Genomic DNA, 13423 nt, shown 5'->3' with positions numbered 1-13423 from the left:
GAAGACAGCCTTTTAGAAATTGGAATCTTTCCTGTTTGGCTCACTCACACACCTGGGGTGCCTAGCAAGGCTTTAGAGCCTGCATTTGGACATCCCAGATACCGTAAGCATGAAAGGGTTTTCACAAGCCACAAAGACCCTGTCCAAGCTGGCTGAGCTCTCGGCTTGTTTCAGATGCAAAACCAGATCCAAGGGAAGAAAGAAAGAACCACTAAATATTTCATGCAGATGTTTGTTCAGAAGTGTAGATAAATTTGATTATAAGAGGGAAAGAAAAGCAGCACTCCTGCCATGGCTTCTCCAGGCATTCAACGGCACCTGATATTTTAGCTGTATTTTTACTTCTTTGGTTTGAATGTCAGTTTGATGAATGTGAAAGCGAGTCTTGCCAGGAACCCAAACTAAATTTCATTTGTGCTTCTGGCTGAACAAATCCTGTGCACTTCAAGTCTTGAATACTGACATTTAAGTTGTACAGTAATTTGTAGACGAAAGCCAATAGTGATATCATAACAAAGAGTTTTCTGGGGACAGAACCATCTCTGAGTATGAGCTGGGAGGTTTCCAACCAGCTAAAGTTGACATTGCAAGGAGACACCAACCAAAGCCCTTGTCCTCTTCCTAACTGATTCCAGACAAGGCTGCCATAGTGCCAGACACTCTGGAAAGTATTTCTTGTTTCTATTCCCGATGAGTGCACCATCTGCTGACAGCAAGGCTCTGCCTTCTCCTGAGGGCTGCTCCAGAGCTACCCTCTCTGAGTGCTGGGCTGGAGAGAGCAGCTCAGCTTCTTCCCTGCAGGGGAAGAGAAGAAAAGCAACCCAGAGTGGAGTTTTTTGTGTGGTTTTGTTGTGCTTTGCATGTTTAAAAAACAATTTGTTTTTAATAAAGCCCCTGGAAAAGAAAGGAAGAAAGCAAATATTGACACCCAGAGCACTTTATTTTTTGCATGTATTCTGTACCATTATCTGGCCTTTAATGCCAAAGCTTGTGGCTGTGATCAGCAGAGGAAAGAGTTGTAGTTTGTAAGAAAACTCCCAGAGTTGTAGTTTGTAAGAAAATCAAAGGAATCTTGTTTTCTGTAAGCAACAACCCATCAAGAGAGGTATTGAAAGGTCTGGAACCTAGACCCGAGGCCAATTTACTCAGCCTGTCCTTTTCCTCTCGATTTCTCCCTCTCTGTTCAAGAAGAAACTACAACACAAGACCAAAGGTGTGCTGCAGAAGCAGTTTTTTGTCTCTGGGCCATCTCCAACACAAGTGTACACTCAACTCAGCACTGAAACATGTTCTTTCAGTGCCACAAATGTTACATTAAGTTTCCTGTATTACCAGTGTTAAGAGCCACAAATGTCCTCCGATGCTTCTGCTGTTGTTGCTAAAATACCCAGAGGGCTTCATCTTTCCTTGGCAGACAGAAGACATGGAGCTGGCTAACATGGCACTGTTTCATGCCTCTTGCACTCATCTCAGAGGTTTTTCTTCACATTTCACCAGTTCCTCTCCGCTAGTGTGTAAAACATTTGACTGTCATCATTTATATATAGGTTTATTATACTTAAGGCTTTCAAAAAGCAGAAAACCAATCCTTTTCTATCCTTCACTAAGGGCAAAAAAAGCCCAGGAGTGGATGAACTGAGAAAAAGAAACTGACAGCCCATGATCTGTGGTTCTCTGTCCTCAGAATATCTCTTAGAAATGCTTCAAGCAGTCATTGCAAGTCTGGGAGCTCCATTCCTTCTGCAAGCCATCGGTGGTTCCAACTAACCTGCCCCACTTTGCTCTGGAAAGGAGGGAGGGAGGGAAGAATTGCTAAGGAAACAAAGTAATGTAAGGCAAAAGTAACCCTGTGTTTGAGTTGTTAATCACTGCCCTCCACTTTGGGCAGGTGCCAGACACATGGCTTTAGTCTACTTAGCACATGTTACTCAGTGGGACATTTGGGATGTTTCTGAACATACCAGGACACTGCTTGGGGTCACCTGCCAGGGCAGCACAGAGGTGACTCCAGGCCACGTCAAGACCCTGGCCTGGCTGTTGTGGGTGGGATCTGCACTGACAAACCCCAGCACACAACAGACAGCTCCAACACCTCTGCAGCAACACAACACTTGCTGCATGTGATGATACATGAACAAGATCAGCTCCTTTGCCCACACAGAAAATGCTTCCTATAAGGGAACAACAGCTCTGTTTCTCTAACTTTCCAACACTGCATCACTGAGGTATCCCTACACTCCTGCTTGCCATAAGATGGGTCTGTTTCCTTAATCAGAGAGTCTAGCACAAAGTCTCAAACAGAAAACTTTCACAAATGCACTGCTGAATGCACCAGGCCTCAGAATAATCCTGCTTTCCCACACACCAACTCAAGATTCCTCAGCTTGAGTAAGGGCACTAGACCATGGTGACACCAATACAGGTGTGCTCAATGGATGGTGCTGTCAGCAGCCCAAATCCTTCATGCTCCAAAAGCTTAGCACACCCCAGTAGTGCTGACTAGCATCCTGCAGGCTAAGTGGAATGCTAATCTGGTGAAAGACTTGTGTGTTTACTACTTTATCCTTACAAGTGGCACATTGTGATTGCAAGCTGAACAATCCTTGGGCAATTTCCTCATTTTTAGTTAAAGACGATTAATCTTAGCACTTCTGGGATTTTTTTTCCTGTTTGTGCTACCAATTTAAGAAATGAGACACACCCCTAAATCTTTCAGCAATCAAGAGCCACTGCTTCTTCATTTACTGTAGTCTATGACAACAGCAGACAAATCACACTTCTCAGCCAGCCAGGCCAGTGTCTTTATTTGCAGACTGCTCAGTGGATCTAAATTTTTACTAGATTATTCAGTTTCCAGGACAGTCCTGGAAAGTAGAGGAAAATCCATGAGGACACCCTAGAGAGGAGCTGCAATGAAGTCTCCACAAGAGGCCAGCCATTCTAGTGCAGCTGCTTGAGGTCAACAAGAGGTTTTGAAGCAGCAGCAGATTTACTGAGCTACATCAATCACCACCTCAGTCATCCTCCACAAATACAGCTTTCTTTATATCACCAAGTCTGTTTTCCAGTTTGAAAGGGGTTCCAGCCATACAGAGGTAGCCAAATTGTAAGAAAACACAAAATTAATAATAATACTAAAAAAATAGTATCACATCACCCTCTCAAATCTCCTGTTCCAATCTCTTTGCAAGTCTGCCTTTCCTCTCTCCAACTTCATATTTTTCTTTGTTTTCTGTCCACTACATATCTAAAGTGGTAGTTAGGACACATTCTGGCTGGCTGACATCCTAATAAATGCTCTAAGACTGCTGCTAGGTGACATACACCATGTAAGCTTAAGCAGACTGATTATGGGGAAAAAAATAACTAGCTGAACACTTCTTATAGTCAAAAATATAATGCTACAGCCACCAGCAAATACTTGCCTTACACGCTTTGCTGCTACTGGCATAAGAAGAGATGCAGAAAATTTATCTTTTGCATCTTCTGTGAACATTCTCCTTTCCCTGCTTTTTACACATTAGTTGGGTTATTTTCCTGCAAATATTTTACGATCACATGTAGGATTTGCATTAAAAAAAACCAAACCAAACACACAAGACAATTTATATTCAAATGAGAACAGGGAAAAGAATCAGAATAAAAATATTCCCAAAATAAATACACTGATTGTTTAGACTAGAACATGTGTGCTTGGTTTCCATTTGTTTCAGCCTTGTTTGTGCTTGTTTAACACATTTTCAGATCTGGTTACTCTACAGGCACAGTCCAACACAAACGTGGAAATCAAAGAAGGAGAAAAAGGCATGTAGGAACTGCAATAATTTGCAAATGACCAGATTTCATGTTGTAAGTGCTAAAAACCCAGCACAGCTAATTAGATGTTTGTCAATGCCAGAAGTCAGCCATGTCTCAGGGATGCCATGCCAGCTGGGAATGCAACCAAGGCAGGCTCCACAGAAGGCACATGTGGAGGCAGGAGAGCCTGGCTCCCCGGGATACCTGGCTCCCTGGGATACCTGCCTCCAGATGCCCTGGTTCCATCTCCCAGCCCTGCTGAGTGCCAAGGCCTGTGTGCTCACTGCCTTTTGTGCAAACACTGCTGGTTGCCAATTCGTGTCTTGCACCTCACGGAATGCAAGGCTGGGGCAAGGGGGTGACCTCTGCAACAAACTGAACCCAAATGTACCCTTTTCCCTTCACACACCTCACCAATCACTCTTTAATAATAATAATAAAAGGAAGTTTTTATACACGTTGAATTCAAATCCAAACAACTCACGGAGATTACAGAATAGTTCACTGACACACAGATGGGAAATTCCTGGGCGCCTTTCTTCCAGCATAAAACAAATGGATAAAATAGAAACACTAATAGAATTCCTACTAAATTACTTCTGCTTTTAGTAACTGAAAGTTTCAGTTTTCAATACAAAGCAGCAACAAACCCAGAAGAGTTTAGTTACACAGTACTACCTAATGCAGAGTGACCACTAACTCCACACAAGCCACTTTCACATCCTCAATTCACACTGGCATTCAATTTATATTTAATTAGACTTGCATTCTTGTCTTAGAGATACCATGGTGCTGTGTCAAAGACTGAAGGATGTTCTGAAAGGCTTGTTGGTAATTAAGCAGATCGGACTGCACTCTCCCGCCAGTATTTTCAAGCAGATTTCATGTGTCACCAGGCCAGCTTCCCTCCCAGACTTTCACTCCCACCCCTAAATTCCCAAGTTCAACATTACAGATCACCCCCACACATATCTGTCAGCAAGAAAAGATGTGTCAGCAGAATAACTTTATCTGCTAAACTTGTTTGCCAAGGGCTGCCACATCCTGGACTGCTTCCCTTAAAACCTTAAAACAGCTGAACAGCAGTCCTCGGAGTCCTCCATGAAACATCACAAACATCTCACCACTCACACAGTCAACAAGACTTAAGACCAATTTAAAAAATTGTGTGTTGGTCTTTATTACAGCAACACACATCCATTAATGCAGAGGAAAACACAGAATTAACTACACAGCCACCCATCCAGATGGGATTCTTCTGTGGGACGGCCCAAACACTGCACCTTCACTGATCCACTGCAAGCCATGGAGGGTTTGCAGGACTCCCTGTTCTTCAGCTTCACATCCCCATCCCTAAACCATCCAACTGCTTCCCTGCTTTCTCTGATTTGACAGAAATAGGTAACCTGTACATCTGCCCTTTCGTTTTACATCTAGTCTTCCAAGAATGCTATCACTTCCAACAAGAACCTAAGAAGCATCTTACAATAAGGCCAGCTAAGGGAATTTCAAAGTCTGCTACAGAATTTAGGGGGTGAATTTCCCATGATTTTGCTTTTTTTTGGATGTCACTCTCTCTTTGCAATGGTTCATTGGTTTTAAGTAACAAAATATTCACTGCTAACGTGCTTGGATGAAAACGTCCTGAGCCTGAATGCTGGCACACCTCCATTCAGGTGTGCAAATGAAATGATTTCTTACACAGAAAAAATGGCAACGCAAGGTTTCAGAACATATTTACCTCCAGCTGACCACTGCACGGAAATCAGGGATTCCACAGTTAGCTAATTTCGGAGAAAAGAGTGTTTTTGCTGAAGTGTAAGCTAGCACGGGTATTATCTCAAAAAAGTCCTTTTTTCTGTAAGAAGTTGCAGGGACTGAAAAAAACCACATATATCAGAAGCTTCTCTTCTTAAGGACATAGCAGAACAGCAATCCTGTATTTGTGGAGCTACCATTCAGTGACACCTTTATAAAACAGAAGAAAATGTGTATGGGAGGAGTGAAATCTAAAGAAATGGTTTGTATATCCCACTTTCTGGGTATTCTGAAGAGTATTGCACAACCAAACATTCACATCACCTTGATACAGCCTAGAATTTTAATTGCAGTGCAAGCATTTATTCTGCTAGGGGGGAAAAAAAAAACCCAAACCAGAAAGAGTAATTCCTTGCAAACTTGCAGTTACATTTCTCTTCATTGCCTAAATCCAGTACTGATGCAAACCACCTGGTTCAGGCACAGCAGTTATACTGGCATGCTCAGCTACTATACTGGCCAGGAACAGTCAGACATCCAAGGATTTCTTTTTGCTTTATCTACTTTATTAAACATCAAACATGTCAAGAAGTTAACCCTGTCACATTCCTGTAGTTACTGACTGCTGCAAAGATAGGAACACAATCGACCTTTCAGCCTACTTTGACAGCAGTGCCTTGCCATCAAGCTCAACACCTTACTCATTCTTGGGGGTTGGGAAGATGCCACAGGAACTTCAGGGCACTGTGGTAAAAGTCTTCCCACCCATCTCGCTGTGATTCCAAGCCTTTCATCACTAACAAGAGTTCCATGCATTCCATCATCTCACTGCAATGCAGACACCAGTAAATTTTCCCCCAGCTTTGGAAAGATGACCTAGCAATTCTCACCAAGTGTCTCTCCCAAGTGAGTGGTAATGTTTGAAATGCAGATAGGATTTGCAAATCAATCCCTTAGTATCTGGAAGCTGATTTCTCTGCCTAATAGTCAAAAATCACAGTATAAACCCTAAATACACTAAGAAATGGTCTACCTTAACCTTGTCCACATCGAAGCAAAATTATCAGCTGTATTTCATGTCCTGAGATAAACAATATTTGCAATAAGTGCAAATACTTCAGAAGTCATTTCAGCTTTAGCAAATTTTCTAATAATAAAAATTTAAACCTCACTTCCCAAAAATTTATCACAGTCAGAAACAAAGTCTTCCTCCATATTTATCCCATTCCTTTAATTTGACTGGGATTTTGAGGAGAAATGGAGACACTACTGATTGGCATCCTACTGAAATATTATCCCCTTTTAAAAGAGCAAACAGCTCCATCTGAAAGGTCTTTATGTTCCAAAGCCAAGTTAAATGGACAGGTATGTGCAAGAAGTATTAGAGTAAAAAGATTCTCCTTTCTTCCATAGATTTCTTTATAAACTGTCTGGGAAGTGATGTAGCTTTTCCCTGCTGCTCTCTGGCTCCTCTGGCCTACTGATAACGGTTCAAATAAGAGAGGTTTCTGATTACCACTCCAACTAAACAAGGAGGGGGAACAACCTCTTCTCCAGACCCACAAGACAAGTAATACAGGGCTTACACTGTAATGAGGGAGATTGCAGCTGGACACATCTAAGGGTCAGGACTGCAAGGCATGGAATGTACAGCTGGATTTCCTGAGTATTTTGAGTACTAAAGCAGCTTCAAGTCATAGCTACTGAAATTAGCACAGGTATGAACAAGCAGATAAGCTCTCCAAGTCTGACTTTTTTTCCTAAAAGGACTCTAAACACAGTTCTTAATCTCTGCAGGTATAAATGGAGCAGACAAACTGCTGTATGCTGCACTGAATAAAAAAATGCCAAACCAGGAGAAATTACAAGTACAAAATCTGGCTCTTATTGCCAGAAGGATTCCAAAAGAGGAACCATTATACAGATGCATCTTCCCCTAAGCAGGAGAAGAATAAAGGACAGATTTCAGATTTCAAGCTCAAGGCTTTAAAACACAACACTGGCTGTTGTTAATGATTCAAACAAAAACCTCAGGACAGCAAACTTGCTAGGTGAAGAGGAATTTCTAAGCAGCTTACCTCAATGGACCATAATTCAACATTATAAAGGCCAGTATCACCATCACACACAGTGTCCTTCTCTTTGGAGATGATACTTTGAGCTTCTGGTTCTAGATAGAAAAAACAGAAGACATTGAGTAAAAGAGGGGCACAGATATGCAGAGGTATGTCAGAAGCTAAGTACACCAAATTATACTAGCTTTTTAGATTTATATTTGCCTAATTATGTGTGAATATATTCCTGAACTACTTAAAAATAAAACTTTGGTTTATACACTATATTCAGCTTCTATCCAGTGAAATATTCAGAAGCACCATGAAGAACTAAAAGCCTACCAGATAATGTGTCAGCTGTCCTGACCTACAGTTGGTGAAAGCCATGCTTGGAATGGGATGCTGGGCTAGAAACCCTCAAAGGTCTTCCGGTCACCACTCCCCCAATTCTGTTCTAGTGTCTTCCACCTGAACCACTGTTTTCATATAAAAGCAGACTTTCATCACAATCTCTTACCTCTAATACCACTTCATCCAGCTGCCTCTTCAGCGTGCTGTTTTCTTTCTTGAGTTTCTCATTCTCCAGCAAGGCTGCCTCCAGCCTGGCCTCAAGTCCCAACATGTATTCCTTCTTTTTCTTGCGTGACTGAAAGGCTGACTCACGGTTTTTGATCATGCGTTGCTGCCGCCTCAAGACATTGACCTGAACACACAATAGACAGGGCTGTTAACAATCCACAAGTTAAAAGTGCCTCCACTTCATGCAAAATTTCTACTTCTTTACTTTGTCAAAGGTCTGCACAGATAGTTTCCCACACTCTACTTCAAATGAGCTGGAATGGTCAGGACACAAGCACTTCAGGATCATGGTACACCCAAGGAAAAAACAGGTCCTGCACAGTCTCAGTTTTCTTCTGCATTCTCAACATTCTACGTGCAGGGATCACCAAATGTATACTTGAGTTTGATTTGGTCAATCAAATCACAAAGACAGAAAATACCTATCTTCAGGTCTGCAAGGCAGCAAGAATGTCTTTCACCTTCACTTTTCCCTGCACCATTTTACAGGCTACAATCAGTCATCTGCTTTCCTAACAGGAAATTTCTAGGGTTTCCAGTCTGTTCTGTACGGAAGTCATTTCCACACTGATTACATCTGCTTCTGTACCTTTTCCACCTATGCTACACAGTTTTTGAGATTTTGAACAGTGTTCCTGATCTCAGACTGCACATTCTATGTGTCTCAAGGACTTACATGGCAGTTTAAATGCAGTCTCTGCATTCAGATCAGGAGTGTGGCTTGGATTCACATTTCCAGATTGTCCCACTAAATGTGTTTCGCTTCACATCACAGAACAGTCTCTGAGAGCACACACACTGGATTCCTTCAGGATGAAGCTCAACCAGCAAATATACTCCAGGAGAGCACATAATTCACTCTAACCACTAGCAGGCATTTAGCCTGCAAGACCAGACTGGGACTGCTCAAAGTAACCTCTCCCCATCCTCCAACAGTCCCGATGACTGATTTTTTTTCCCAAGCAGGAACACTCCATCATCTTTTACCACTTACTCATTTTGTGGTTTGCACCGAGTGGGACGACCCAGACTGAAAGCATCTTGCTGCTGACAAGGATAACAATGATGGATACTGCAGAACTATACAAAACTACTTAAAATCCTAAGTTTAAACACTAGTCTGTTGATTTCCTTTCCCTCACAGATTAACAAGTGTTTTCATTAAGAACAGAAGACTTCCATCACATTATTAAGCTACAACTGGATGTGCCTTAATGACAACTACACTGACAGATAACTGAATGATCCATCTTACACAGACCTGAACATCCTTCAGTACCTACCACCACATGCACTGGTGTAACCTGTATCTCTCAGAGCAGGAACATTAAAGAAAAAAGATGAGAACTATTCCAGAAGTATTATTCTAGGGTAATAGTATAATCACACAACAGTAACATTAACTAACTCAGAGTCTGAATCCGGCTATGTAAAAAACCTTAACCACAGCTTTTCAACTCTCTCCTTGTATCTACCTGCACACAGACAATATGTTGTTCTAGGGCACTGGTGTCTGCAAAAAAAAGTGGCCACAAGCTGTCTGAAGACAACATTCTTCTTCATAATGCTGCAGTCTGGTGACAAAGACGAAGAAAACATATTACAGTGCATTAACATTCTGGGCTTTCTATAAATTCTAATTGCTTTTTATGAAGATCATTTATTGTATGTCTAGTCTGCTGCCACCAACAAAAGTCTGTGAAAACAAAGCTGTTTGTACTTACTCCAGTTTCTCTCTTTAGCAGAGTGGAGAAGGAAAAGATTTAACACATTTTCATTAACACTAAGCTCTGTCTTGAATTTTTTAAGTACTACAACATTTAACATAAAAAAGCTTCTGCAGACATATAAAAACTGGACCAAAAAAAAGATTCAGGCTAGCCAAGAACTGCAGTGTACAGAACACACCAATTCAGGGCCAGGATCACTTAAACTGTTCAGAGGTGAAAAAACAAGGAATGAGTTCATGCAGCAGCTTTGGCTCAAGTTGTGTGCTATTCCAAACAAGGAGTTCCATTCCCCTTTTTAAAAGGAGGTTTTGCATCATGGAGCTGAACAGAGAAGACCAAATTGTTTACATCCATTCTTGTTTGCAGACCTGTTGAGGATTATTCATTACAGGATAGCTTTTAATTACGTGTCTGGAACTCCTGGCAAATCTACATGCTTCCCTGAAGAAAATAAGGTGTTAGAGAACCAGTGCAGTGCCTCTACACTAAGAGTGTACATCCTAAGGTACATCTGCCACTGTTTCAGATGCTGCCATCTAGATTTTATGTGTTATTTATCCAGACTACCCTCTTTTACTCACAGTTCTCCAAATGCTGTGAGGAACAGCAGCTCTTCCAGCCTGATTCCAGGTACTTTGTGCAGTATCTGCATTTCAGTCTGTGCCACACCATTTTGACTCATTTTCTAAGCTTGCTTAAATGAAATCCAGTATTTGTGTCCCTAGGTTATTTTGTTTTAATTTACAATCTGTAAACAGCTTAAGGTCTTTGGTCAACCCTCCAGGTCTTGCCTGGCTCTTCTTGGGGAATGCCACAACTGCACACCTGATCCCACCTAAATCTGATGCAGGAAATGGAAAGAATTGTGTGAGTGAAGTGATGCAAGACTGCTGAACCTGGAAGCAGTATGGCCATCAGCATTACACAACTGGCCTGGCATCAAGATAAACATGCCCCCTGCTCAAGCAGTTTGATAATCAGGAGAGAGAGGAACTAATTTATAATGTCAGTCTGCTTGAGCAACATTGCTTTGTGCAAGTGCTGAACCAAGATTACAGGCAGCAAACACCTCTGCCAACTTCTTTTGCAGCCTCCAGCTTTTTAAGTTATATTGTATTGATGTTCTGCTCCAGATAGCAACTACTGGTTCTAAGGAAACACAGACCATAGAGGGAGAACATCGGCCTTAAAAACAATCAGTCATCAGTGATGCAACTTCTGCTTTCTAGCTTTGAAAATGACACCACCACTAGCATGGATACACACAAAAATGCGGTAAATATGGAGAACTGGAAGGGTCATTGCAAACCCTTGCTTCAAACAGCACTAACCAGATTCAGATTGTCCTCTACCTCAGAGGTTTTACAAAGAGTCATGCACTTTACAAATAAACACTGCTACCTCAATTTACTTCCAAAGAAAACTCAATTCTGAGCAAAATTTAACCTCCCTTCCAACACAAGCTGTACTTCTAGAAGTAAGAATGTGTCTCATACTCCAGAGAGATTTTTGTACACGTGCTGGGAAAGTTAACAAAGAGCTAAAAGTACAAACCATTCAACTTAGCATTTGCTGGCTTCTTATCTCAGCTTATGAAAGCTGCCGTCTTTGAAGATGCATCTTTAATTGCAGGAATACAAAGCATATGCAAGGTTTTTCTGTTCTTATGAAAGTTCTGGGTTTTGTTGTCTCTAACTCAACAGAACACAGCTTGCCTAATGAGTTTATGTTATACAAATATTAGACAATGTACAGCACAGAAAAGAGGATTCTTCAACAGAAATCCACACTTATGCTGAAGGTATTTTGCATAATTAATCTTTTCTAGATTTTCAGTATTCTGGCAGTTCCCCACGGCTGGCAGGCTGCACATGTGTGCCACCAGGGTCTCACACCTACAGCTTGCCATCAGCCTATCTCAGTGTAATCCCCTGGATGTCTGAGTGTTAAGCTAACAGTTTATCCCTCCTAAGCCCAAAAGAAAGTCCTGCAGTGTTTCTTTTTATCCTGCAACATCTGCTTAGATTAGCAAACAAAAACACGTGTTCCAGAGCTCAAATGTCAGCTCCATCTGTGCAGCTCTGAGCACCACACAGTGTCCAAGGCAGTCGGGAGATGTTTTAACCCTGCTGGCACCAGCTGAATCCCAAAGCATTTGTTCTTTCTCAAAGCACTTTTTCACAGTATGTGTCAAAGAGCAGTTGCAACTGTTTTTTCATGTTGTAACTAACACAGGTAAGATGTGCAGCATTCCATAAGTCTTAAAATTGCCTCCCTAAAACAGCTTTGGGTGGAAATACCCACACCACCATTCTTGAAATCAAACACCTCTTTGTTACACCAGCTACACATGTGAGTACTGATGTCACGGATACGGAGTACAATGACAATAAGGGGGTTTTGTCAAATAAACCTTATATTCAGACAATGCCATGCTAGCCCTGCTTACAGGGAGTCCCAAATCCAATGACTGCTGGCAGGTCTCTTGAGTTAACTTTGCATGACAGGGAATTATAATTTTAAAATGCAGCACACTTAACTGCTCTGTCCACTGACAGACCTTTGTTTGCTTCTGGTACACTGAATATCAAGTTTCCACTGTACTCTGGCTGCTGAGCTATTTGTAGCACAATATTTTCATTATAAAATGCAGCCCACACACAAACATGATTAGTGAGGAAAAGTTAACCATCCCAGACACTAGGAAACCATACAGCAACATCCCTCCAAAGAAGCTGAACAGGCTTCCCACTGCTTTTGGGAAACAGTGACCTGCACTGCTAATAAGCAGGTGCCTATACAGCAAAATTCCATGTGTTTTCACCAGTGTTTTCTCCCTTACACTGAAATATGATAGGACCCTCAGCTCACAACTGTGCTTGGAATACCACACTAGAGAATGACACTCAGAATTTTAAAGTTACCAACAAGAAGCTTTGGTCCTTTCCACAAGCATGTCTTCTTTGGACAACACAATGCAATCAAAGCAGCTCCAGATTACTAGGAGCTAGATCAAGTTAACACCCAGCTTGCTAGATGGTTAAGATGTCAAAGCTGAAGAGGGGAACAAAAAACCTCCACGCATCTCAAAAGCTACTGTTTACATCTACTGCTTACTGTGAGCTACTATGGAAAAACTTATTTATTTGCACTGTAACTGTTGAGAGCTTAACCCCCTTCTACTCATTCAATACATGATCAAAAGGGAGCCTGAAGAGATTAGGATCACATGGAACTCAGTAACTGAAGTTTCTAAAAATCATGAGTAAAATCTGGGGAGATAAAGATGTATGGAAAAAGAATTCGGCATTGAAATTTCCAGTTCATCTACTTCCAAAGAAATGTTTTTATTATATAGATTAGAAAAATGATTTAGCGCTGATCAAAAATCAGATATATCAAATCTTCCTGTATGTAAGAGAGCTCCACCACTGAGAGCTTGCACTTGAAAAGACAAGTGATGGAAATTATCTATTAGCACTGTCTTCTGCCACTATGCTTGCA

The 13423-nt window shown here is 41.5% G+C and overlaps 1 protein-coding gene across 1 annotated transcript in view; it reads right to left on the bottom strand.

The window, feature by feature from the left end:
- The window catches only part of ATF6 (activating transcription factor 6), a 73254-nt gene that overhangs the window by 53393 nt on the left and 6438 nt on the right, over window positions 1–13423 (bottom strand). The window contains 2 exon segments of the mRNA XM_039555705.1: window positions 7635–7726; window positions 8128–8313. Coding sequence (XP_039411639.1) covers window positions 7635–7726; window positions 8128–8313 — 278 coding nt within the window.

This window comes from Corvus cornix, chromosome 8, assembly GCF_000738735.6.
Source record: "Corvus cornix cornix isolate S_Up_H32 chromosome 8, ASM73873v5, whole genome shotgun sequence".
NCBI classification, from domain to species: Eukaryota; Metazoa; Chordata; class Aves; order Passeriformes; family Corvidae; genus Corvus; species Corvus cornix.
This window is presented reverse-complemented; position numbering and strand designations above follow the sequence as displayed.